Consider the following 27,436-nt stretch of genomic DNA (forward strand, 5'->3'; position numbering starts at 1 on the left):
CAAGTGCTTCTGCTTCTCATTATGCTATCTCATCATATCCTGCATTTTTGCAAAGTCACAACACAAATGCATCCAGATCAGATGTTGTCTCAGTTACAGCACAGGGCCTGAAAGAAGCATCAGTTCAGGGAGAGACTTCTGACATAATCACACAGTTCATTCAGGAATGTACACTGCTGTCTGCCTAATTATCCCCCATCCTTTCCTGACTTTGATCCTACTTTCACCACCAAATCAGGACCCATAACACCTTTCTGTGGACAACATTGGAAAAATTTACTGTGTGAACACATCAAACAATGGAAATCTGAATGAGCAACGTTCAGGAATAATAAATCACAAAAAAGGTAGCTATAAAATGATAATTAAGTACAATAAAGCAGTAGTGGGAAATGCTAAGTTCTGCATATACACAGCAAATAGAAATTACAATCTGTGAGAACAATAGTTCAAATTTTCTGGGATACGGACACTTAAACAATTGTCTGATGTTGGATGTTCTGCATTAGTATATTTATGGTTTGGAGGAGCTATACTAAGACCAAAAATGTTCCTCCTGCATAGTAATTCCATCAGGAAAAACACAATAAAAGGTACTTCTGCTGATGTTCATAAAAACATTAAATTCAGTTATGAAGCCTTAAGCTGTATAAGAGGTGCTCAACTTTTAAAACAAAATAAATAAAGAGCTGTCTTTGTTAGAGGAAAGTTAAATTGTTACAAGCAACCTATCAGGAGCAATGCAGAATCATGACATTTAGTGCATCAAATTTAGCTTTGTCATTGCCTTATCTACAGGGTAGAGAGCTTCACACACATCCCCCAGGAGAGAAAAATATCCAGTTAAATCTTCAAAAATACCCTTTAGTTATAACTTGAAAACCAAATTTCAGTTGAAGAAAGAATTATTTCAGAATTTTCTTTTCAGCATTTCACTACACTCTACATAGACAGAGTGCACTGCAGTTCTATAAAACAGCCATTGTGCCAACTTATCTAATCACAGCCACATGAAAAGAAGCCTCTGAAATTTATTTAGATCACATAGTCAGCATGATCCCTGAATAAGGAAAATGTGTAATTGCATAGCTCAGGGGCAGATTCGGGTGTGCACGGTGACCCAGAAAGTCACATTTCAGTCCCCTGCTTCCTCCTTGCAGTGGAGCAGCCGGAGCCAGGCATGCACCAGGTGTACTGAGATGCCCTCCTGCCAGCCCAGCTGCTGCGAGGAGAGTGCTCAGAGACACAGCATTGCTGCCTCCTTTACACTTCCTCCATTAGCTCACATAGGGGCAACACACTGGGGAAACAGCCCCCATCTACAAAGGCACTGAAGCAAAAAAATTCAGCCCTCAGCATTGTGTGTTTGCATATCTAAGAAGTGGGATATTTGCATGCCATTCGATTATCCCTACTCCGTGTGCTACCAATTCCTCGCACACTATTCACTGAAGCCAGAACAAAAATCCTGACACTCACTACTTTTTCAAGAACTGTTACTGCATCGGGTGTCTCAGAAAAGGATGGGCTGAGGTGGAGGGGAGATGATAATCTACAGAGTACAGAATGGAGCAGTGCCACAGCTTGTTTTTCCCTCTGCCAACAGGGTGTATAACCAGCAAAGTCTAACACAATGTGCAGTTTCTGTCTCTGCTGTTAGTTTTACCTCAAGGCAAAGAAAAAAATTGTCATTTTATAAAATTATACTACTGACACCATAACTAAGATTGAAAAAGGCTATTACTGTTGTAAGTGACTCCAAATAAGGTTCTTTATTCATTTTGAATAGCTATGCACAGTAAAAGAAAGACAGGCCCAATGGATACAGGCTCCAGACCCAGAATTTTCAATCCTCATAATGAAGGTAATAAAAAGGGGAGACTTCTCAGAGATCTGGGACCCTTTTCATTGGAGATAATAAAAACTGATTAGAGAAGGTTTTGAGCAACCTTTCTAAGGCTGAATTTTGCCCATATATTGGGGGTAGGAGAATTTTCACGTGACATCCAGAGATCTCTTCTAACAAAAATTATTCTGTGATTCTGTGATTTTAGCAGGGACATCAGTCTGTTTTGCTGTCCACTCAGATGTGTTTGCATGGCCGGGTTTTGGTGACAGAGAGAGCTACAAGGGTGACTTGTGTGAGAAGCTGCCAGAAGCTTTCCCCATGTCCAGCAGGGTCAATGCCAGCTGGCTCCACGATGAACGTGCTGCCAGCCAAGGGCCCATCAGAAATGATGGTAAATCCTCTGTGATAACATATTCAAGTAGAGTAAAAAAAGTAATGGCACAGATGTAACTGCAGCCAGAGGAGAGCGCAGTGAGAACTCATGAGAGGAACGGCCCTGCAGACACCAAGGGCAGGGCAGGGCAGAAGGAGGGGCAGGAGGTGCTCCAGGCACTGAGCTGAGATTCCTCTGCAGCCCATGGCACAGATCACAGGGAGGCAGCTGTGCCCCTGCAGCCCCTAGAGGACCATGGGATGCAGAATCCACCTGGAGCCCATGGAAGAGATCCACACCAGAGCAGGGGGATGCCTGACAGAGGGCTGTGACCCCATGGGAGGCCCGCGCTGGAACAGGCTCCTGGCAGGGACCTGCAGACCTGTGGAGAGAGGAGCCCATGCTGGAGCAGGTTTCCTGGTAGGACTTGTGACCCATGCTGGAGCAGCCTGCCCTTGAAGCAATGACCCTGTGGCCCATGGAGCAGCAGTCTGGGGAGCACTCTTGCCTGCAGGATGGACTCACAGTGCAGCAGCTTGCAGAGAACTGTTGCTCCACATATGGCAAAATGCCCAGGTGATGAACACAGTCCAGTAACTCATCTCTGGAACCCCTCAGTTCCCATTGAGTCAGACTGATGGAGCAGTAAGAGGTGCTGCATTTCTTCACCATTTATGTGGCGTCCATCAGAAACATGATGATTTACAATTCAAAGAAAAGAAAGAAGAAACTAGACATAAAGAATGTAATGTTAGAAATTCTGCCCATGTCTAACAAGACAATCTCTCATCCTCTTTTCATCTGTGCTCCCATTTTTAACACTGCATCAAGTCTAACAAAGTATGAAACCCATGAAAGGACAGAATACATAAATACAATCCAAGATGAACAAAACATCCAAGACTTAGCAGGGATGTTCATCAAAACTGTAGTACCTGTCGTATTTTCTCAATGAAGAAGACAGAAGTTTTTCTCATATACTAACTCAAGGCTTAAAATGAATTATAATAGCAACTAAACAGGGCTTTTTGTTCATTCATTTTTTGTTTGGTTGGTTGTTTTTTGGTTTGGTTTTTTTTTTTATTTTTAATTTTAGCAGCCAGATTAATCCTTTAAAGGGGATTCCCCAGTTTTTCATTTTAAAACTGCAACTGGGGCAGACCCCTATCAGCTTAAGAATCAGCCAAAAGGAAAATTATATTTCCTTTAATTTAACTACATGTTCTTTGATTAAGTCTTACAATGTAATTTGTACATGAGCTGTTTCCAAATGAATGTCTGTTTCTAGTAAAAAATTACTAGGAACATTTTAGAGCATCAGCTTTCTAGTTAATATTCTTTCACTCATTAACAAGAAATACCTTTTTTTATTTTTGCAGGCTTTCAATGTGAACTAGTGCTTGGGCTGTTCTGATTATTTATAATTGCATTATTCATTATTAGGATGTTGCAATCAAGCACTTTGTTGTGACATTGAAAATCTGCAAATACATATCTACTATGTGAAAAAAAAGTTCCAGAGGGCAGACTTTGGCCTGTTTAGCAGTTCAGTTGACAGAATCCCTTGGGAGGCAGTCCTGAAGGGCAAAGGAGTCCAAGAAGGTTGCACGTTTTCCAAAAAGGAAAGCTTAAAGACACAGGAGCAGGTTATCCAAATGTGCTGAAAGATGAGCTGGCAGGAAGACCCACCTGGCTGAGCAGAGATTTGGCCAGAACTCAGGGTAAAAAGGAGACTTTAAGAAGGGCCAGACAGCTCAGAGGAGCTACAAGGATATTGTGTGGTTATGAAAGGAGAAAATTAGAAGGGCCAAAGCCCAACTACAACTTAATCTGGCTACTGCTGGAAAAGACTAAAAGATATTTCTACAAATGCATTAGCAACAAAAGGAGGGCTGAGGGAGAACCTCCATCCTTTACTAGATGAAGGGGAAAACATAATGACAAAGGCTGAGGTACTTAGTATTAGGTACCTCTCTGCCTCACTCTTTATTAGTAAGATCAGTTGTATGCCAGGTATCCATCCATTCTCTGAGCTGGAAGACACAGATGGGGAGAAGAGTGAAGTCCCATAACCCAAGGAGAAAGAGTCAGCAACCTGGCACACCATGTACACAGTTTTTAGTTTCTTTCAGACAAGATCTGGCAGTCATTTGACTGTTGTCTAAATAATTCAGCTGGAGTTCAGCTGTGCATAGTGAAAGGAGCAGCACCTATTCCTAATTAGTGGATCGTGATAACATAGTTATTCTCTATAGGGTGAGCAGCCCATAGTTAGAATAAAAGTGTCATGTAGAGTAGAATAGGTAGAGGTGAAGCGCAGGTGCCTGATGCTGATGCCACAAATCACAGTGGTCAGTGGCTGGTCACTTTGTCAGCTGAAGTGACTGTCAAGGATAACAAAGAGAACAGAAAAAAGAGGTAGGACAGAATTGGAAACCAGTGAAGAAAGACCAAGTAAGACAATTTTTCTCAAAGCAGCTTGGTAATTGATAGTTTATCACAAGCATTACTTTTAGATAAGTGCTAAGAATACACACAAATACTCTTTGCTAAGCAATGTAGATGTGTAAGACCTGATAACAACACCAAAGATCTAAGAAAAACTTGGTTTAAAACTTCACTGAAGGCGATTTTAGTTTTTTAGACTCATTTCCATCTTTACATATATGTGTACCTCATTACATTTGAAGCGTGACATTTTGGAGCTACCAGAAAACAGAGGAATTTGTTTGCCTGTCTAATTTTCATTAGACACTAATTAGTTGCTACAGCATTCACAGAACTTTTACTCCACTAGTTCAGAAAATAAGATTCTATTTTTTCATGGGTTGATGGCTGTCCTAAAGACTGATTATGGAAGAAGTCTCAACATTTTCTAGGATATCTCTTTTTTTTTTCCTTGTTCTATATATTTGAATAAGTTTTTCACTCTATGGCTAAAGAGTTTGCAGTAACTTTGACTGTCATGGCACCAGATATATTAGTATCTTTCACACCACTTAGGCAACATAATACCAAATGATTCAGGAACACACACATCTTTTTTTCTATTCTCTCATCATCTACATTTACAATTTTATTGCTCCCAAACCCAGTAATATTAGCTGTTCAAAAAGTAGCTTGATATTTAGTTTTTAGCATTTGAATGTTCTGATTTTCCACACAGACATTAGCCAGCTGTACTACCTCAATGGCATCACCTGATGGTGAGTTTTACCAGTTAGCAACAGAAAACATGAGAGCTGCTTCCTGTGAGGAAACTATATGATTTGGCTTGAAAATCAGAATGAAATGCTACTTCCCCACAAAAATTAGATTTTCAATTTATGTTGTCATTAGTTTTAAAAGCAATTTGTTAGCTTTGTGGTAGTTTTTCAATCAGGAGCCAAAAGATTGATTACTTCTCAGTGTTCTTTTTGCTGAAGTCTCTTCTCTTATGTAGCTTATCTTAAAACTCTAAGACCTACTGTCACCTAGGATGAATTACCACAGTCCAACCACACTGAATACAATTGGGCAAACTATCCAAGAGAAATTTGGGCCAGAGAATTTTTATAGACAGGTTTTATATCACTGTATTTGAGAGTCATCGCCATATTTTTCACTTTGCAGCTTATAATATTTGACACTAAATCCAAATCCATCCAGAATCCTACCTCTTATACTATGCAACACCAGCTGCTTCACAAGAAGGCCAAAAGGCAGTTGCTATGTTTTATACTCTCTATCAGTTTTGTCAGGCTCCCTTACATTCAGATACGGGCTTGAAATCTGCCATGAGTTGTCTTCCTTGTAATAGTTCTTCTACTCAAGAGTATAATTCAAGATATTGTTACTCATCACAGCCTCCAATTGGTAATTGAGGTATGCTGCATTTATACCTTCAGCAATATCCTGTAAGTGTCATTTTTGTGGTATACTTCAAAACTGTATTCAAAATTCAAGAGTTTTGAAATGGCCTCCTTTCCATGGCTGTTTCAATCTAGAAAATCTATAGATCTATAAATCTACCATATCTTTGTTCATATGCACTCAAATGGAGAAAGAGAACTGGTCTTTTGTAACAACAGCTTTATTCTCTTTATTAGCTTCTGTATTTCCTCTGACTAATTTCAAAGGCAATGAGTAACATCTACAGCTATCTGTGCCTGATGTTCAATTGTAAGCTTCCTTTCCCTTTAGTGATAGTCCTGTAGTTACAAAATTTTACATTTCCCAGCATCTGAATTCATCTCACTATGCATTTTCTGAGCCTAGGACTTTTTAGTAGTTCTTTTGTAATCTTACCAAGCAAAAATAAAAGTTTGATATCCTTATTTTGCTTTCTGTTCACTAAATTTATGAAGTCTTGTTGGCTATTAAAATTCTCTCACTGAGTGAATCCTCTGCACTCTGCATTTTAAGCAGTTAGACTTAGGTGTCAGTTTTCACTTTGATTCATTAGAAGAAGAATATAGTGGCAATTTGTTGCTAAAGATCAAAACCAAGTGTTAGATCTAATTTGAAAAGGACAAGGGACAGCAAGAAAAAGATAAATGGAATGGCTTATTAAGTTTTACTAGCAACAGGTAGTGACTTGCAGTGTTCAATGTTAACCAAATGTAAGCATTATACTAACCTGCATGCATGGAAAGTTGAGAGGGATTACAGCAGTTTGAAAAAAACTCTGGAAATTAAAGTCTTCATTGATCTGCTTAACCAAAAGTCATCCATTATTTATTAACTAAAGAATTAAACAGAAGATTGCAATAGTTCAAAATTACATACATTAAAATATCCTAATCTGCAAATAAAGAATATTTCAGGCAGTCTCTGCCATACATTTCTCTAAGTTGCCTGCTACTGGGCAGACTTTGTCACCACTTTCAGAGATATACATTTTCCTTTATAAAAAAGCAAAATATTGTATTCCAATCATTAAAGTGAAAATATCTTTGCAAAAGATCTTCACATCTAGTACAACTTCTTTGTACTTTTTCAGTTGTTTCTCTGCATAAGAGCAGTGGCTATCAATGGCTCTACATTTCTTCAGCAATGGAAAAAAAAAATCAATTGCTCATAGGCCACTACTATTTTTCCTTCCTTCAAGCTGTGTCATAATCCATAAAGAAATAATCCATCACTGCAGTATATTTTCTTCACAGCTGTGACAATAAATTCCTCATTTTGTTCTCATCTTATCCCAGGTAGCTCCACTGCCTTTGCTGGAGTTACTGCTGATTTTCACCACTGTCAGTGAAGGCTGAATCAGGCTGAAGAAACAGCCACTGCTATGTGCACTTTATGAAGTGTATCTATGAATCACAAAGTATTTTAAAAGCTTTGTATCCCTTGTTTCATTAATTGAAGACCAGTTCATCTAGGATTTAATTTTCAGCCCCCAATGGTCCTTTTAATTCAGAAGGACAAGACATGCACATATATTAGTCATGCATTGAAAAGCCTTCACATTTGTAGAGCTGATATTAACTCTTTGCACACTCTGATTTATTTTGATTGATGTGAGCTGCTCTAAATTTCTTGTCACACAAACCAGTGGCAGACCAAACCTAAGACTATGATGGAAATATTATGCTACATAAAATATAAACAGGGATAAGAAAATTCACCATAAATATTTATGTGTTGTACTTGCAGTTTTCTATTTTTATAAATCCACTATGTCTCACCAGAGTTCTTTAATACATTATTTTAATTTCAAACACCCTATTTGAAAATTCAGGCATATGTATGATTCAAAGTAAGGCCAAGCTAAATTCATGAGTTGTCATTTATAATACAATAATCCATGTGGAAAAAAGGAGTGGTAGTAAGAAGATATATACTTCTGTTTAGATGAGACTAGGATTTAAATGTTTTAGGAGATAACATTGACCATAATCAAAGTGAAGGTCAATATTCACTTGCCAAATGTACTGTAAACTTCGATGATCTGAAGAGTGAGAAATCAATATATAGGCCTTGCATTTTCATGATCATTTACAGTAACTAAATGCAAACTTGGTGTAGTGTGTTTTAATTAAGACAAATATTTCACCTAAAAGTAATACTATTTTATCTAGAAAGTAAGCTACTCTGCCTTGCAGAACATCTGTACCAACATTGCTCACACCCAGTAAGCACTCAGCATGCCCAACGCAGTAATGTCCTCTCCTTGTGCTTAGATTGTAGGGTGCAGGAGGAAAAGGTGTTTGCTCAGGGCCCAGAAACACCATCCCAAACACTTTAGGGGAAAAAAAACATCTCACCAAGTTTTGCCAAGGGTGACTCTGAGTTCCCCAAGTTCCTGGAAATGTAGAAAGCAAATTCTCTAGTTATGCCAGACTGGTATATGCATTTTCCTCTCCTGCCCATGTTAGGAAAATTCTGACAGCTATGGAAAAGATGGTACCAAGATGCTGGAAAACACCTCTCTCCCTTACAGCAACATTATTATCTAGAAGACAAGAAGAAATCAAAGAGAATTAGGGAGTAGGCAATAATCCAAATTAACAAAACTGTCAGTGATTATGGATTTCATAGGATCTTTAGCAGTGTGTTGAATTTGGAGGTTCATTTGTTGGGGATTTTTTTGGTAGGATCTTGCTAACTGAAGTTTAACTAAGCAAAAAAACTTCCAAAGCAATTGCTTGATACTAAAAAAAAAAAAAAAAAAAAAAAAGAAAAATTAAAAAAAAAAAATACAAGACTAATAAAAATAAAGGGATTTAAAGGTAAATGTTTTGACACCTGATTTCTGAGCCAGTGCAGTGTTTGGGGTCACAAACTCTTTTACACAATAGAGGAGGACAGAAATTTCCTTTTTCATGTTTTCTTTTTGAACGGAAAGGAGGGCTGAGAGCTTCACAAAACTGCACGGCTCTCCAAGCTAGGCACTTAAGGAAGAAAACAATAAATACTATCAGCTTTGAAATTAAGTCACATGGTTTTGCAGAATGGGGTGATTTGAAGTCAAGAAAAAATTAATTTAAACACAGCCAGCTAAAATAAGAATTGACTATTTAAGAGCTCAAAACAGCCTCGAAGGAGATGCATCTTGCCATGCCGTGTAGCTAGCTGGGGCAAAAATTTTTTCATTCTTTTTTATTACAGCAATGCTGTTTATCAAATTCTAATGTTACAGATTTAGTAATTTGACCCAATTGTATTTCAAACTATAAAGTCTATATAGATCAGACACTAGTTTGCTTTGTTTTTTAGTACCAGAATTGGAAGGAAACATAGAAAAGTAACCTGGAAAAAATTCTTGGCAGCATTAAACAGCTTTAAGGCTTCAGGTCCCATTAAAAGACCTCAGGTCCTGTTCTTCACATTGGACAGCCTGATGTCAGAGAGCCATGTGTAAATCCACCTAATAGGATTTTTAGTTAAGTAGATCAAATTTTATAACTTCAGTCTCTGCCAGAGAGTGGATTTTTCTTTACAAGCCAGATAACTTTTTGGGCCTTCAGAAACTGCCTCTTTACTACAAATGGAGCAGAGAACTAGAAAGAATTTAGTGTCTTGTGCCAGACGGCTCTTTCAGACATATCAATTAAGGTACTCTGTTATTATCACAGCCAATGTGGTATAACACCTTGCTAATAAAAGCACTGGCCAAAGGGGATGTGATGTGGTATTTATATGCAACTCACACACTCAGGGCAGGACAAGGCCAAGGCACAGCCACTGACAGGTGAATATCTAAGTATTGGGAGCCTGTTTGCATTTCTACAAAGAGATTTGCCTTTTACCACACTACATTCTCAGAATTGCCTCACTGGTATTAAGGGATGCCATTGCAAGCAATCAGAGTTGTTGCTTTCCAAACAGCAGATGTAGGCTGCAGAAATAGAAGCAGTGAGCTGCAGAATTGTTTCCTCAAAGTCTTCATACCCAATGAAAAACCAAAAGCACTGCAGAGCACTGGAGACAAGCAAAGTATACCATGCAAATATGAAATAAAGTTCATGGCTGATGTGTGGTAGAAGACTGGAGAGAAGAGAGGGAAGAATCTCAGAGTGTACCAGCTCATGTTTGTTCTCCAGATCACTAGGGAGGGAAAACTCAGCAACCAGCCAAAGCAAGCCATTGATAGCTGTAACAGGAGTGAAAGGTGCCGGGAGCAGAAACAGGCATCACAGTTCACTGGAGTATGATCCACTCCTTTGCTCCTGCTCTGCACACATTCATGCAGTTTGTAGAGGTCTCTGGAGACTAAAGACCAAGTTTTCCTTTTGATACAAAAGACTAAATACTTCTAAACCTAAAAGGAGTGATTTTTAGCACTTTCTTGAAGGTGTGACACTAACTGAGCACAGTTATCCCCAAGCATCTTCCACTATTAACTTTTGACAGTTCATCTTGACTCTTTAAGGTCTTTGCTTTTACTTCCAAATGGAGCAAAAAGGATGAAACAAGATGGAAAAAAAAAAAAAAGAGAAACAAGTTAAGCCCACATTCCAGCAGAAAGTGACTGCTGGAGATATAGTAGGCATGTATATTGTAGATATTATCAGCTATGGTTCAGGTTTGGTAGTTTTTTCCCTATTGGTTTAACCTCCACTCAAACCTTTCAATCATTTCAACTCTTCTAGTTTATAGTCTAAAAACCAAAAGCTCTGCTCTAAAACATGGATGTCCTCGGAGGGCCATGGCACGATGGGTTGCCCATGCCACACACAGGGCTGAGCCCAGCCAGGGGCTCCTCTCCAAGAGTGGGGGTCTGGCCGGGGATGCATGGATGTGACACCACGGAGGAGCCATGGGGACACTGCCCCGTCCCAGCTGTCTTCACGGGCACGAGGGGAAGGCTGTGGCCACTCGCCAGCTTTGGCTGCAGTCCATCCACTTTGCACTAGCTGAGCAGCACGACATGGACTGTAAAATCTGGCCTAAAGGTTTTTAAACATTTAGCACTGCAAAGGCGAAAGGGTAGGCTGAAATAATGGTGTGGCCTGCCCTGACACACTTCCCAGGTCTGGGGGTATAAGAGATCCTTCTTATTATCCCGGACAGGAGCTGAAAAGTGACATCATGCTGGAGGAATAGGACACAGGGGTTACTTTAGAGATGATTCAGATCTTGTTATTAATTCTCTCTACTTGGCAGAATGTTTAAAAACTGGCAAAGGAGCATTAGCATTTCTGGCAGAGCATTGTAACAGCTGCACAGGTAGTGAGAAGTCAGCAAGAAGCTCTTTCCTGCCTTGCAAAAAAGGATAAAAAGCAGAAAAGAGTACTGGCCCTACATCCCAATGACAAAATCAGGTGAAAAACTCAAAAGCAGGTGAAATAGAAAACAAACAAGTGTTCTATCCTACAAGCTTGCGCCACAAACTGAATCACATCATATATTTGGCCTCTCTCCATAGCAGAAGTCCTTTCCACAGGTCAAGCAGAGAGGATGAATAACTGATTTGACGGCTAGAAAAACGCTGAGAGAAAGAGAAAAAACCTGGAGATGGTCCAGTGTGTAGTACACGTTTCGTAAGTGTATCTGTGAGAAAGAGAGATAATTTTCTTCACAGTTCTTTCAGCAGGTGTTTATCCTTTTTGGCATCGACAGCAATATTTTGTAGCTACGCAGCAGACATGCAGAATAAGATTCCTTTCCACACTTGAAAAGAATGATTTCCCCTTATGTGACTTACAGCTGCTCCAGTCATTCATAGCTGATGTCCTCCTTCTCCAAACCAACACTATCAGAGTATTTCTGCTTCTGGAATTTACTAAGAAAAACAAAACCTCCAAGTTGTGTCCATAAGAGAGTTACCAAGGTGTTCTATTGGCTTCACTTAAAAACCAAGGAAGATGCTTCCCTATGAACACAAAGAGAAAAGCCTCAGAAGAAATATTGTGTGCTGTTTTGATGCTTAGATGATAAGAACTGTTGAAAGAGCCTGAATAAGGCAAGTATCAGTGTACAAGTACAAATTAAAACAATCCCTTCACTCCCTGACAAATTTTACTTCAACAAAAGAAAATTTTATTTCTCTTCTGATGTGAACAGAGTGTGAGGATGCTTGCAAGGACAAAGTCAATGACACTTTTCTCACTGTAGCTGAGGTGAACCCCTTTCTGAAATAACTTAAGGAGCTCAGGTCAGTAACCACCTTTTAGTTAACTACTTCCTCATGTAATAGGTTGAATGCAGCTCTACAAAAACACCAGCTGATGAAGAAAAGGGTATCTGAGCTCTTACGATGGACAAAGTTGGAATTAGACCTGCCCCAGTAACAAGACCTCTTGGAAGGAAACATGGATTAATAAATCCTGCATGAGCACGAAGTATGGGATTGGTCCTGTGGAACAGAAAATCCATATAACATTAGATGCTTAAACCCAGTGGCCCAATTCCTTCTCGGTACAGGATGCAGTCAGTAGGTTATGCTGAGCTGCTCTGAGGATCTGACCCTGCATTTCCTTGTGAAAATGTGAAATTGTTCCACATCTCTGATGAATGCATTTACACCAACTGCATTTTCTATTATCCACGTTTCTGCATTTACTAGAACCATTTTATGTTCAAAACAAATTAAAATACTATTTAAGGTGTTGTACCTTCTTTTAGCCAGCTTGGACTTGAAGTGAACAGCGTTTTTGAATAAAACTGTAGCACTTTATGCTAAAATAAATAACAAAATGCCAGAGAAATACACTGTATTTCACATATTTTGGGTAGATTAGGCCAGTTATTCTGAAAATGAAATGGACACTTCATACCAGCAATGTCTCCCAGTGATCTCTAGCCTCATTAAGCATTCTCAGTACACCCAGAAGAGTAGTGTAAATAAAATACACTGTTTTCTGATGAGCTTTGATGAGCAGATGTTTGGGGTTTTTGTTGATTCATGTCTGGGATGTTTTTAAAACTTTTCTGCTTGTGCTCCATTTCCTGTTGAAGGAATTCAGAATGACCCAGATGAAAAGAGACAATTGTGACTGTGTCTGCCTGGATGTCGCCCAGGCCAGCAGCTGTGCAGTGGCCACCACAACGTGCCTGACTTGCAGGAGGAGAAATTATGTAATTTTGTGTTTAGACTACTTGTGAATTCATCTTTTGGTTCAGATTAAATACTGCACCTCTATGCATTTCCTATTATCACTTGTTTGGAAGCTTGGAAGTGCATTTGAGATGACAAGATAAAACACTTGGTGAACTTCTCCTTTTGCTGTTTGGTGATTCATGCACATGAAAATCATGAACACTTTTAGCAGAAATAAAGTAAGTAAATAAAAACTGGAATTCTTTCTCATTCTAAAATGACTTAGACTAAAACAAAAAATAATTGATATCTGGTTTCAGGTTTTGTTTTCTATTTTGTTTTATGTCTTTCATTTCATTCAACTGGAATGCTGATGCATTAAAATATATTGATAACTATTTGTTCACCCTGAGACAAAACTGCAGGTTTTTCACTATGACAGCCACAGACTAATTTTAAGTCTTATTACATGTTTCATTTTTCAAGCTAAAAACCATGATCTGTGGTAATTGTAAATAGCAGAGATAGAAATAAATGACAGTGGGATGCTCCCAGTCTCTGAAATAACGTATGAGAAATGAAAATGGATCAAGCTTACTGGAATGTACTGACAGAACTGGAAAACGTGGCAAAAGGATTAGAAGAAGATGTGGGAAAAAAGCCAATATAACTTAGCAAGGAGGAAAAGAAAAGCAGAATCAAGCCAATAAATCTGGGCAAATATGTGAAAGCAGGAATGCAGAGGTAGATCCTGAGGTGATTCACAAGATAATGCAATTGAAATTAATTAAACCTCCCTGAAGCAGTGGAAATGTGAGCAATAAAACAGCTGAGTTTTGGGAGGCCCTAACAAACAGAGTTTCTGAAGGAACAGAAGATGAAGTCGCTGCAGTTCTACCCACAGTCCACAGATCAGAACCTGCAAGGAGATATTCTGACACAGAGGAGAAAGGAAGTTCCTCTTCCCACCAGGGGTAATGAAGAGATCACGAAAGAGAAGGATGCATCCAGTGGGGGGGTCTAGGGGATGTTTCACAGAATAATAGAAGTCCTGTGCAGAAAGGCACACTGTGAACGTCACCCTTGGCTTCAGAACAGAGATTTTCATTCTGCCTCAAGATCAAGAGCATGTAGCTGCATTAGGAAATACCTGGCAGAATGCTTTGCTTATTTGAGGAGGAATTGGATGTGAAATCAATCTAGCAAAAGGCACAAATGAAAAGATATATACAGTGGTCCATATACTGGTCTTTTAAAACACATTTATTAAACACTTCAGAAGAAGGATATTATTTTCTCAGTAAAACAATTATATGATAGTATTAGCTGGGACGTTTTTTCCCCAACTCTTTCCTTGAAAAACAAATATTGAAACGCTTTTCATGGGAAAAGGCTATTTTAAATGAGTTTCTTATGTTGAATAGTTTTAAAACAAAATAATGGAGATGTTGAGACATACTAGCTGAAGGTTGTAAAAAAAGTTTGGTTTTAATCTAATGCTTAATGAGAATGAAAATGCAAATTAAAAAGAAAATATAATCTGAAATTACTGCTAGAATATTTTTCAGTAGCATGATTTGAATTTTTAAGATATAAAGATTTTTGATATTTAAATTACTTCAGCTGTTCTGCATCCAGACAAAGCTAGGAGATAGAATTAATATAAGGCATATAGATATAGATATTGGATATATATATATATATATATATATATATAAATAGATAGATGATAGATAGATAGATAGATAGATAGATAGATAGATAGATAGATAGATATGATAAAAATTCATCTACATCCTCAAAAGTAAATTCCACACAAAAATTAATGATAGGGGTCAGGTTCATGTCCTGTTTTGTACTCTAAATGTAAACTGTTTATAATGTAAATTTGGCAAAGCTGCCTTAGTTTTACTACCATTAGTTAAAGATTTTTAAAAGAGTTTTGACTAATTTAGACCTATTTGAAACACTCCTTATCCCATTATATAAAGGAGACTACTTTGTTTTTTACAGGAATGATATAATTGAAGTCAGAGATATCACAATGCTTTTATCAATTTTACGAACATAGTAAACTGTTTTCTTTCCACTTGATTTATCCATGCATATCAAATCATTTTATAAGATGCAGCTGCAAACATATTTCTCTGGTATGGGAGACTTCTTTGAATAGCATACTTAAAAAATGTTGCTTATTATTTTTCTGTGTTTAATACTTATTTATTATGTACACTTTTATTGTACACTTGATATTTTCTATTTAGTTTTCTTATTCTGAACTCACTACAGAGGAAATTTGGCTCCAATACCTTTTATGAAATAAAAGTATGTATTTAGGACCTTCCCAAGCTCACTGTCCCATGCTACTGAACTCACTCTTAGGAGAGGGATGATCTAGGATACAAGTCCTTACTCCCAGGACAGTTTCCTTATTTTTTTTCTCACAGTGAGAGATTAACATAAAATGTGTATTTGTTCCAGGGACCTACACTAGCAACCAGTTTTGTATTCACAACCCTTCACTTTGGTGACACTTCCATCATTTATTATGCCCAGATCTTCAGAACCACCTTAAATATTCCGCTTGCCATTTGCAGACGAAATCACACTGGAACACAATGTATGCCCCTTGTCCAAAGGAAAATGTCCTGCAGCATCCAGGTGTGCATTAATTTTAAAACCCACCTAGGTAGTAGTACAAAAAGGGGATTTTGAGACCCCAGGATTAAAGGACCCTTTGGTAACTCTCTTTCCAATTGCAAAATACTAAATACCTCAAACATGCATTGCAATTTTGGTAACAGAAGCAGCTGCTAATGCTGTTATCTGTAAATACTAGTGCAGGAAATTCCCTGTACAGAGGCAGAAATAGCATCTGTAGCACTGTGATAAGCAGTCAATCATTTTAAAAGGATGTCTACACTTCAACCACCCCTTTTGGAATTGACCAAAGACAAATTATTTGTATAAATATGTATGCAAATAGGATTCAGCGGTAATTTATGAGGGAACCACCTAAAATATATTCCATTTACAGGGAAAATGCATCTCAGAATAGTGAACATCTAAATACATTGGAATATGCCTCTTTACAGAAGCAGAAAACGTAGCCCTAAAATCACAGACTGCATAGATGATAGACTGTTCAATCAGCTGGATTAAGAATGTGCAACTCCAGAAATACCCTTATGTACAAACACAGATTTACACTAAAGTGGAATTACCTTTACCGCCTGCTCCAGCTCTGGAGAAGTAACTCATGCTACACAAGGGATAAATGTCCCAAAAACATGCCAAGGAGGGATCATGAAGAATTAAATTAGCTTTATACATTTTGATTATTTTTTAAACAATAGGTGCATAAAAAATGGAATAGTATGTCTTGATATTTGTAAGTCTATGTCTTGTTTATTTTTATTTTTAAAAAGCCTGCTTTATACTCTATTAAAACTTGGAACATTCATCTACACGTGGATAATACTCTCAAAAGACAAGCTAATTTTTCTAACTAAAAATGCATTTAGAAACAACTTGGCAGAAGTATTTGTTTTACATTCAGTATTAAACTGGCACCACGTCTGGTCTCTGGCAGCATTGACTATACTGCCCTTTGTTTGCTACCACTTCGTGCTCCAGCCCTGAAGCCAACACCTGTGGCCATACAAAAGGCTACGTTCAGCAGCTGCAGGACTCGGATGTCCATACTGAAAGGAATTTCTAAAGCACAAGCATTTGGATGTGCGGCTGGCTTCCTTGTCTGAGTCCTTTCAAGGCCCTCTTTGGCGGGCCACGCTGCTGGGTGCCTGGATCTATCAACTGTCTGCAGCGTTACTGCTGGCCCTGTGCTGTGGTGACATAGCCCAGCCTCACACTCAGAAAAGAGGCTCTTGGCTAGGCTCATGTAAGGCTGCCTTCACTGAAGGTAGTTTTTTGCAGGGTTTGTCAAACCACTGATATAGATATATGTAAAGAAGGGCAAGGTCTACCCTAAATATTAATATCAAAGCAAAATACTAGCGAACCATAACACAGATTTCTGCTTAACCCTTTGCTCTCTGACAGTAATTGGCTTGATCCGCAGAAAAGATGAACACAAGTCCAATAATTACGTATGTAAAACACCTCCTCTTCTTTGGGATTGAATAATAATAAAATCAGAAATGTGCTCAGAGCTGCTATTTGAAACTCATAAGAACAGCTGAACTTAATTCAACTACTACAAAAATCTAGAGCAAAAATGCCAAGACGTGAGCTTTTTTTTCAGAAAAAAATGGTATGAAGTCACTTTTTTTCTTAACTGCAGCCTTGTGTGGAAAAGCTCTTAAGCAAATGGAAACAAGACATTCAGAATTACAGACCATACTGTCCCTGCTCTCAAATAAATACAGAATGTGTGTAAAAACCAGATAAAAATGACATGCTTTCATTTAAAGGAATGTATTACATATGCAGGTAACAACAAATTAACTATTCTCTAATTCTCTGATATCGTTAGAACAAGCCATTGGAAGTTGCAATGTTATTTACAATTGGATGTTGGAATATAAAAGCATATAAAAGTTACAGGCATAATCTTGTATTACACATGTGCAAAACTGAGATAAATGCTACTGAGAAAAGAACTTAGCTCTAAGGATTCTACAACACTGTCACAAACAAATCATTAGAAAGGGCAGAGATGATTCACTAGCATGGCAACTTAAAAAGCAGTATTTAAAATTAGCATGAGTCTCTTGTCTTCTCCATGGCACCCACTAAGTCACAATAAAGGACAGCAAATTCTTCAGAATAGGAATATAACAAGCAGCCATTTATTTAATGTTTTGGGATTTATATATTTCTATGGCATTTGCATATAAGGCTGCGCTCCATTTTCTGAGTGTTTAGCCAGATGACCAAACACACAGAAAAGCTCTGATGCAGCATAGTTTGAGCCACATCTTACATGGAATACCAAAGTCAGGGGACTCATCTGTACACTTGATGATCAGCTTTTGATTCCAATACCTGCATTTTCTGTTAATTTCAACCTTGATTTAATGTTCAATCATTTCAGTCAACAAGAGAAGCACTTTCGTTAAATGAAGCATTCTGAAAGGTCTTGGAAGATTTTTCACATGTAGTAAATTAAATAGTGACCCTGTTGATTTACTGGTATCGCTCCTCTTTAGTGGTAAGACAAGGGAATGATGGAAAGTCACAGTATCATTACTAATGCTGATTTTAGGAACCAGCTGCGTTTTAGTTTCACGTGTGCATTTATTACCTGTATTTTCAAGCTGCTACCACCTGCTGAGAAGATGAGAATGAGCTGGCATTTTGCTGGTATAATTATTAATGAGCTAACACTTGCAAAACAAAATTTGCTGCAAGCCAATTACTGATGGATAAAGTACGTTGCCCCATTTCATTAAAAACATGGAATTTACTGTTACTGAGTACAGACAACAGTAGATCATATGACAAAATTACTGCACTTTCTACATTCACTGATATTTGACAAAACATTTTTTCTATGTTTTGTGTATGGTTTCAGATTGGTCTGCATTAAATTACAATATAAATTTGGTACAAAACATTTGGTACAAAACAAACACTGTGGTAGCTGGATCTCAATGTGTGTGCCATGATTCACTGCCCACGTAAGAGAGTTTGCTGAAGACAAATAGCTTTTTATCAGATCTAGTGAGGCATATGGAAAAGTTCAAACCTGCAGACCACGATGTTAGAGCAGTCTAAGGACTATGAGAGCAGGTATTATCTGCTGTTTCTTTTATCAATATTTCTTCAATGTCATGACAACACTGATCTTTATTTCACAAAAATTCGATGCAAAACTGCACGATGCAAGTAAGAATCTCCCATTTTTAGTGGACCCATTCATAAACTTATGTTTTTTAAATTGTCCAACATTTTGCCAAAGATCAGTAAGACGAAAAATTCATATTGTGGGAGTCCTACCAAATTCTTCCTGGTAATAGTAATGCAAAAAGGGTCCAAGACCAAGTGGATGACTGCAATTGAACAAAGTCAGATTCCCAAAATAATGTTCTTTACAATCCTAGACATAACTTGTTTTTTCAGGCTTACCTGTGATATTATTCTAGAAATTTAAGGCAAGAGTGATGTAGATTTGGGCTTAACAGTGCTATGTAGAAAACAAATACAGAGCACTTGGTGTCAAAATGATTTTTTTTTCAGTATTGTGTTGTAAGGTCACCTACAATTTGCTTTTTATTAGCAACACCTGGTCCTTTTCACCTATTTCACAAATAAGAGCCTTGTCTCAGTGTTCTTATGCACATAAAAATGTAAGTTATATATTTATATCACTACTATGAGTTAAACTTTAGTAAGTTTAGCTCTTTCAGTTGAGGTATTGAAATAACTTTACAACTTACTATGATACTACCACTACTTTCACTAGAGACATCAAAAACTTTGTTCAGAAGTGCAGTAAAAATATCGAGTAAAGGTTGATGTAGGGCCAATTCTTTCAGCACCTAAATGCCCAGCTAATCATAACTTGTTGAGTACCATATTCTAATGATAGTCCTTCGACCTGATTTTACAGTGTTTTTATCTAGATCACTCTGATAATTTTTGATCTGATTTTTGAATAATAGAACACACTAAATGTTTTACAAAGGCTATATATATAATTGAATAGAAATAATATATTATTGAAAGTTGCTCCATAGTGCCATAGTAGAAAATTAAGAAAATTATCTTTTCAGTGTCCTAAGTACTGTGAAGAAGCCATTCCCAGTTTCCTAGAGAAATCATGACAACTACATAAATAAACCTGAGGGGACATAAGAGATCATCTGAGGTGAATATAACAAAGCCCATCACCACTGCAAATATTTACTAACCTATTTAAAACCTCTGAAGTGGTAACAATCTTACCCTAGTGGTAAGAACCTCGTCAACTTATTCTAACCTTACTGAAACATTTTTTCTAGTAGCACTTCAAATCTGACCACATAATTCTATCTTGCCTACATCTCATCAGGTACAAACAATTGATCTTTGCTCCTTACCAGTCCTACAACTAAAAAAAAGTAAAATAAAATCTCTATTTGTAAAGTTTTTTCTCATTGGTCATGTCTTCTTTTTTATTTTTTTTTTAATATTCTTTCTCTTCAGTGGACCCTTGAAACTTATATCTGTATGTGGTGGTCAGGGATCGTGGTGTCATTCCAGCAATGGATCCTTGTGCTACATTTATACTGAAGGCCCTTGTTATAGCTTAAAACAGTATCTAGTGCTTCAAAAAGGCAAGGAAAAATTGTTTTGAAAAATTTTTGGCATTATTTTTTTGCAGTGGAAATCTCAACATGTGACACAGCAGCATGGCCAGCTGGATGAGAGCAATACTCAGCTTTCACATCTCACGCGCAGCATTCTTTTTCAAAATTCAAAATAACCTCTACTGAACTCAGTATTTCTGTACTTACATCATACTTATGGCTCACCACAACTCCTGAAATATAGTCCATGATATTAACTCTGAGACACTTACTCTGCACTTTGTATCTATGATTCTTCCCTCCTATGCTTAGCCTTTATACCACCTTATCACATTTCTCATTCTTGAACTATCTGTTTGGCAGATCACTCTGAACTCTGAACCCTTTTTGTACCACTCATACCTTGGCGAAGCTCATAAACCCACCAAAGCTTTTCTCTGTGCTGTCATGCATATTCAAAGACAAATCCCTTGCACCTCACCTGATACCTGCTCTTACTTTTAAAATATGTTATTAGAAAAAATTTTGGGGTTATGGTTTCTACTTTTCAAATTACTATTGGAGGTACTGATCATGGATACACCAAACCTAATGGTTACTGCTGAGCCAGAAGCTCTGCCAAGGCTGGAAATTAAATTAGCCTGATAAACTGACTGTAAATAAAACCCATAATCTGCCTCAAAATAAGAGGGTAAGCTTTACATTTCCTATACCACTATTTGTCTTCTCCAGACATCTTCTGTTTTCTTCTGAGACTCACTTATCCTCCCCGAGTTCTTAGAGACAAAATCCTAGATATTGTTACTTTGTGTACTGTAGGATTAATTCTAACAGGACACCAATACTTATACCGTTTTAGATACACCAATACTTCTGCCAGGTTTAGATTGTCACAGAACAGTTTCAACTTTAAAGGAGTTGTTATTAAAACACTATCCAGAAATGTGGGAATTTACTTTGTGCACAGTGAGCTAATTTTCTTCATTGGCAGCCATAACTGAGTTGGTTTTATGAACATGTAATTAAAAGGAGTGGAGGGAAAAAAAGCATTAGCAAGGTACATAAGCAGGCTCACACATGACACCTAATTTCTAAAGCATGTAACTATTTTACACTCCTCGCCTCTGGTGAACCAACTGCTAGACCAGCTGGTAGCTCCACCCTTTGTGCTCCCTGCTTTAGTCACAGTCAGGGACTGAAACTTTCTGGGAAACACAGCTGAGTTCAAATGGATGCTGACATTCTGTGAAAGCAGTTTCCAGCTTGCTGGCTGCCATCCTCCCTGGTGTCCTATGTGTCCCCATGCTGCTCTACAGCCCCTCTGCCACTCTCCATCCTGGGACCTCTCAGCTCTGGGTAATCCCTGGAGTTTAACTAGCAACTTCAGCCATTCCAGCTCGCACTAAGGCTGCACATGGTGTAAAAATATAACACTGACCTCTTGTAGGTTCAATTCTTGCACTGCTCAACTCTATATTGGATATTGAAAGTGCTAGGTGGATGGTTGGACTTAACCTTAAGGATCTTTTGCAACCTAAATTATTCTACGATTTTATTCTTAAACAGCTTCTCATATGTCACACAAACTCCTTCAAATTTCTTCTCTGGTTTCAGGGTCCGAATTTTTCTTTCTTGTGCCAGAAAATGTTGTCACCAACTAGTGGAATCACACTAGAGGCATACTTGTGCTAGGTCAAAAATCCTATGAATTTACAGATACACAGCTCGACTTGATTATATGCCTCTTTTTAAATTAAACAGCTCTCAGTCACAATAAAACAACATATATAAACTGAATGTTCTTCTGCTCTACTCACTTGGTTTTTTTCACTTAATTCCCTTTAGAGATGACATCAAATCTTACCTGAGCTCTTTTTCCCTGCTGGACTTCCCTTTCCTATGGTTATCTCAAAGAGGCATGGTTTTTGTTTCAGCCCTTTCCTACTATGCTTTGCATAACTCAAATAAATGCTCTTCAGCCTCCTTTTTCTTTGTCCTGCCTGTGTTCCTGGCACTTTGCTGTTAATATTAATTGTATCAGGCATCAGGTCATAATTAAACCTATTTAAACCTGGAAGGAGGATAAGAAAAAGAGGAATGTATTGAAACAAAAGGACCCTTCAGGTTTTAGCCTTCTGTGTCATTCCTTACTTGCTGACTTTCCCCTGTTAAATAATGAGTTGAATTTTCCTTCATCTTTCTCTTAGGTCTAATGCCTCTTGCAAAACCTGCTCTCCTTCTCCATAATGCCCCCTGCTAGATCCAATTAATTTTGTATTTTTGCCATTTGTCCTAGTATCTTCATTCTGTCACAGGACAGTGATTTTCCAGACTGTGAGTTTGGCAGAACATCAGAAAGGGAGATTTAACAAAATAGCTGAAGCCACCACCTCATCATAGTTTGTGTGGTCCAAGACTGCTACAGGGTCTATCTAACCCAAAGTGTGGTATGTGGGAATGACTTACAGAGATGCAACAAAAGTACATTCCTAGCCTAAACTGAAATGTTAACACAGGTGGCTCCAGCATTAAAGCCTGGGGTTCTGCAGGGAGCTTAGGGGCTGTCAAAGACATGACCGGAATGATACAACAGAGAAACCTTCCTTGATAATAGTTTAGTAATATAGTAATAGTATAGTAATATAGTAATATAGTAATATAGTAATAGTAATAGTAATATAATAATAATTTAATTTTTCAACTTCCAAGAGTCAGCAGCAACTGAGACATGCAACAGAACCAAGAAGCAAGCAGGACAGAAAGCCTTGAAAGCAGGTCTGAAAACAACATTCATTTGTCCACCACTGCTGCTGAAGTGTATTTTGTCATTCTATCTCTTGTGAAGTACTTCTGCCTTTTACAATTCTGACAGCTGCTAAATACTGCCTTCTTCCCAGACAGCTACTGTGTCAGGCTGGAATTTAGGCTTACTGCTCACCTTCCCTTATAAGAGCTTTTTCATAGCTTCCCACTAAAGCTGCAAAGATCAACTTGCAAGCCCAACAACAAAATGCTGAGGGGGTTCCCATTTCTTCAATTTGCTTTAATGGGGCTGCTCAGAGAAATAGGGAGACACCTGGCATGTAAAAGAAGGATCTCAGGCAAAAATCTGGACAAGGTTAATTTCTGGCCTCACTGACAGAGAGTCTATGACTTATTAATGATTTTTTTTTCTTTCTACACTTATTATGATAGTAAGGTGACGCTTACTTTTTTTATAGTGTATCTGAGGTCCACACTGAAATTTTGTCTTGTGCAAAGATGGTAAAAATTTACTCAACAATTGTGTGTCTTTACAGTACTCTTAATACCAAAAGATACATTGAATCTTATTTTCTCCTGCATGAAACTGCATCACAAGACCTATTCAGAATTTGAGAGACAGTCCAATGTATTATTCCCTGAATCCAAGCTGGAAAATGTCATGTCTTTATGTGCTGATGAGTTCAGAGTGGCAGAGTTCAGTGCCATAAGAATTAATTATTAACCATGCTGTTATAGACTCTGTTCTGAAACTGTCCTTGGTGTGATATCACCTGCTTAAAAATGATGTCTCAACCTAATTAAGTGTGTGAAATTAGATGAGAAAGGTAACTACAGGCTGTGCACTTCTTTACTGAATAAACTGTTGAATTTGAAAGACCACATCAATAATGACATACTTGTTTTCTTGTTACTCATGACGATATGTTGAGTAGAAATACTTTAAAATTCTGCTATAGTTTTCTCTTTCCCATTACCTAATACATTCTATAATGCTTCCCAGAACTTCCTCTATGGGTCCAGCAAACATTAAAAAAATATTTAGTTAAAAAAACAAACAAACAATTATGAAACTATAACAATTCTTTCCTTTTCTTCCATTATTCATTTTGATTCAAATTCAGGTATTTAGGCAGCATATCAAGGTAAAAACCCACTAAAATGTAGTGCTTGTATATAGGAGAAAATTAACTTCTATAGCCATAATCAAGTAATTAAACAGATTTAGTTAGGTCTGTGTAATTTCCTATTTCTTCTGTAGAGTAATTATACTGGAATAAAGCCACTTTAATTCTGGAATAGACTGTCCACATGGGGAACTATATTGAAACAGCTGTAGTAAAATAATTATTTAACTACAGCTATGCTGTTCGTTCCCCCCCAAAAGCAAGGCACCAGCATAAAAATCTCGCCTCTTTCGCAGAAGCTCAGCAATGCTGGCTCAGTCCTCTTCCACAAACTAAGACTTTGCCAGCAGAATGAGCACACAACTCAGAGAACAGCTTTTACCTCTCAGTTCCTCACTGAGAGGTGACGTACAGTGATGCACTTGCAGTTTTTTATCACTTAAACAGTTCTGAGATGCACTGGGATGTGGAATGGAGACTGTGGATAGAAAGTACACCAGTTCTGCAATTAACTATGTATTTTTGAAAGTGTAGTCCATCACAGAGGTAACCCCAGCTGCAAGGAGCAGAAGATGGGCTGCAGCAGCACCTCCTCCCTCTGCCTGTGCATACCTTGTGCCTTGCAAGCATTGCCTCTGACCTCCACTACTCTGGCACAGCCTGAGGGCAGAGCCCTTCTCTGCCTTGACCTTCCAAAGCTTCCAAGCCCCACAGGCTCACTCTCACCTCAGCTTACAGCAGTGCAGATGCAGAAAAGAGGCTGTTCCTCTCTACTTTGTACTGCTGTCACTTACAAAGTGAACCGAAGAGAGAACAGAGCTGTAACATTCTGCTTATTGAACTGTATTTTTGTTTCACTACCATTGGTTTAAAGATTTTAGTATTCTAGGCTTAAAGCACAGGCTTTGGCTGGTCGATTACATTCTATGTGAATCCAATACCCAATTTTTGCAGACTAAGGAGCTCTTCCTTCAGCCACACAGCTACTCAGTTAGAGGTATTTCACCTCAAAGGCCCTCTAAACTTTGGCTCCCCAAGCTCTCAATGGGACATGAAAGTTCCACAGCCCTTGCAAAAGTGATTAGAACGATGCAGAGAAGAAAGCTGGGTCCCAGCTTACCTCGATCTGTGTCGTAGAGGAAAACGAAGCGGTTCCATTCGTAGTGATCCAGCAAGCTCAGGAGGGCTCCCCGCAGGGACGGCCGCAGCTGCAGCACGAACTGGCTCTCGCCCTCCGTGGGGAAACTCGGCGTGATCAGCGAGATGTGCAAGGCGCTGCAGAATGAGGTCAAGGTATGTACTGATCTCTTATCATACAGTCCAAAAATGGCAAAAACTCCTCTAGAATACTGGGAGCAAACTGAAAGAGACAAACAAGTAAACAAACAGAGTTTTAGTGACAAAATATGTAGACAAGTGCTTACACATTCCAACATCCTCAAATTTCTAATTTGAAGATTTGCAATTCTGCTTGTGCAGTTACACTCAATTTTCATGTTTTATTATGGAAACCAATAAATTAATAAATCACTAAATAACATTTTGTGACTTTCTGATCCTGTTCATAGAACACTAAAGCATCCATAGTGGTTTTACTCTAAAACAAAATGTAAGATAAGTAACATGTGTTTTTGAATACCAGTGAAAAAAATCAACATATACTGTTTTAGCCATAGCTCTGCATAGTATCAGGCACTGAGCATTTCCATTACCTTGAACTGAAAAATGTTCACATTCTAAAATGTGAAAATTATCAAAAAATGTCACTGACCTTGTAAGTGAAATTTGGACATTTTGAATTGTTATGATGTAGAACCTTTGCTCCCTTTTAAACAGGAAGCCCTTGTGGTACATTAAAACACTTCTAGAGACATTGAGTAAAACCTGCTTCATGAATAATATCCTTGACTTTAAGAGGGCAGTTTAAGTAAAATATAGTAAATCAATGTGATCTGACTTTTGTCCCAACCCTTTTATTTCTACTCTGTGCTAACTGGAAACCAGAAAACAAATGACCTGAACATATATTCTGAGTTTTGATTTGCTCTTGAACTCACTGAACACACAGGGAGAGACTTCTATTGATTTCATCATACTGGGTAAGGACTTCACTGATCTCTGCACAAAAAAGGAAGCATATGGGTATTTTCTTGAGCATCTACTGCATTCTTATCAATTCATAAAGAGTCTAATGAAAAACATCCCATTTTTTGAAGCACAAACCAAGTTATTAGAAATTGTGTGATCATTAATGGTGTTACCTCTCCCAGACACACAGAAAATGGAGAAAGGAACAGTCAGTTAGGGGATCATCATATTTTCTATGCTTTCCTCTCACTATTTCCCATGCTCTCCTGTTCCAGATGCCCTCTTCTCAGAGTCCATTCTTACATGTTGCCTAAACATAGCAAAACTCAAGGCACCCTCCCACTAGCTGGGAGTTCACAGTCATTCTGCACATGCAGCACACTCAGGGAACAATGTACACCCTTACCAAATTCAAACCACTCCAGCTTTAACTTTTTCATATTACATTTATTGCATAAAGAGCTGAAAAAATTGTGCATTTTTCTCCCGAGACTTGGGTGATTTACCCAGTTCTGATGCCAGAACTGGAGTAAGAGACTTGAGGGCAGTTTTGTGATTTTATGTTCTCCTCCACTGTTATGGCTCCCATCCTAATGATTTTTAAAGTCAGATTTTACATAAATAGAGCTTTTTCAAAAGCTTTCTTCCTTCAGTTCACCTTCAATAAGTTCACCTTCAATATACACATCTCTTACAAACCCTCTTAGCATTTTTTTTTGCTGGACCACACAAAACAGATTCCCATAGACCCCTCAAATGATTGGCTTGTCATTCTACTAATCATCACAGGGAGCATTGCTCTCTGCTTTCCTAGCTCCATTGCATCTGGCTTGAACACAGATGACTGACATGTTGAGAATTTCAGTTAAAGGTTTCCTGCTTTTTTTTTTTTTACATCATTTCCCCATCTCAACCATACAGTATCTTTTCTGACATATCCTAAGATGACACTGTGCTTTTCTAAAATCTGAACCTCAGTGATGGCTGATGATCATGTAGGGATTAAAAGTCTGCTTC

General features: G+C 38.1%; 1 protein-coding gene across 8 annotated transcripts in view; it reads right to left on the bottom strand.

Annotated features, from left to right (window-relative positions):
- GRIA4 (glutamate ionotropic receptor AMPA type subunit 4) overlaps positions 1-27,436 on the bottom strand; it is a 215,581-nt gene that overhangs the window by 118,705 nt on the left and 69,440 nt on the right. For all 8 annotated transcript variants that reach the window (XR_004981264.2, XM_036393816.1, XM_036393727.1 and 5 more), the window contains exon 3: positions 25,452-25,691. Coding sequence is in view for 7 of the 8 variants with exons in the window: in XM_036393816.1 (XP_036249709.1) it covers positions 25,452-25,691 (240 nt within the window). In the remaining variant the exon portion in view is untranslated. The remainder of the gene's footprint in view (positions 1-25,451; positions 25,692-27,436) is intronic.

This window comes from Molothrus ater, chromosome 2 (genome assembly GCF_012460135.2).
Source record: "Molothrus ater isolate BHLD 08-10-18 breed brown headed cowbird chromosome 2, BPBGC_Mater_1.1, whole genome shotgun sequence".
NCBI classification, from domain to species: Eukaryota; Metazoa; Chordata; class Aves; order Passeriformes; family Icteridae; genus Molothrus; species Molothrus ater.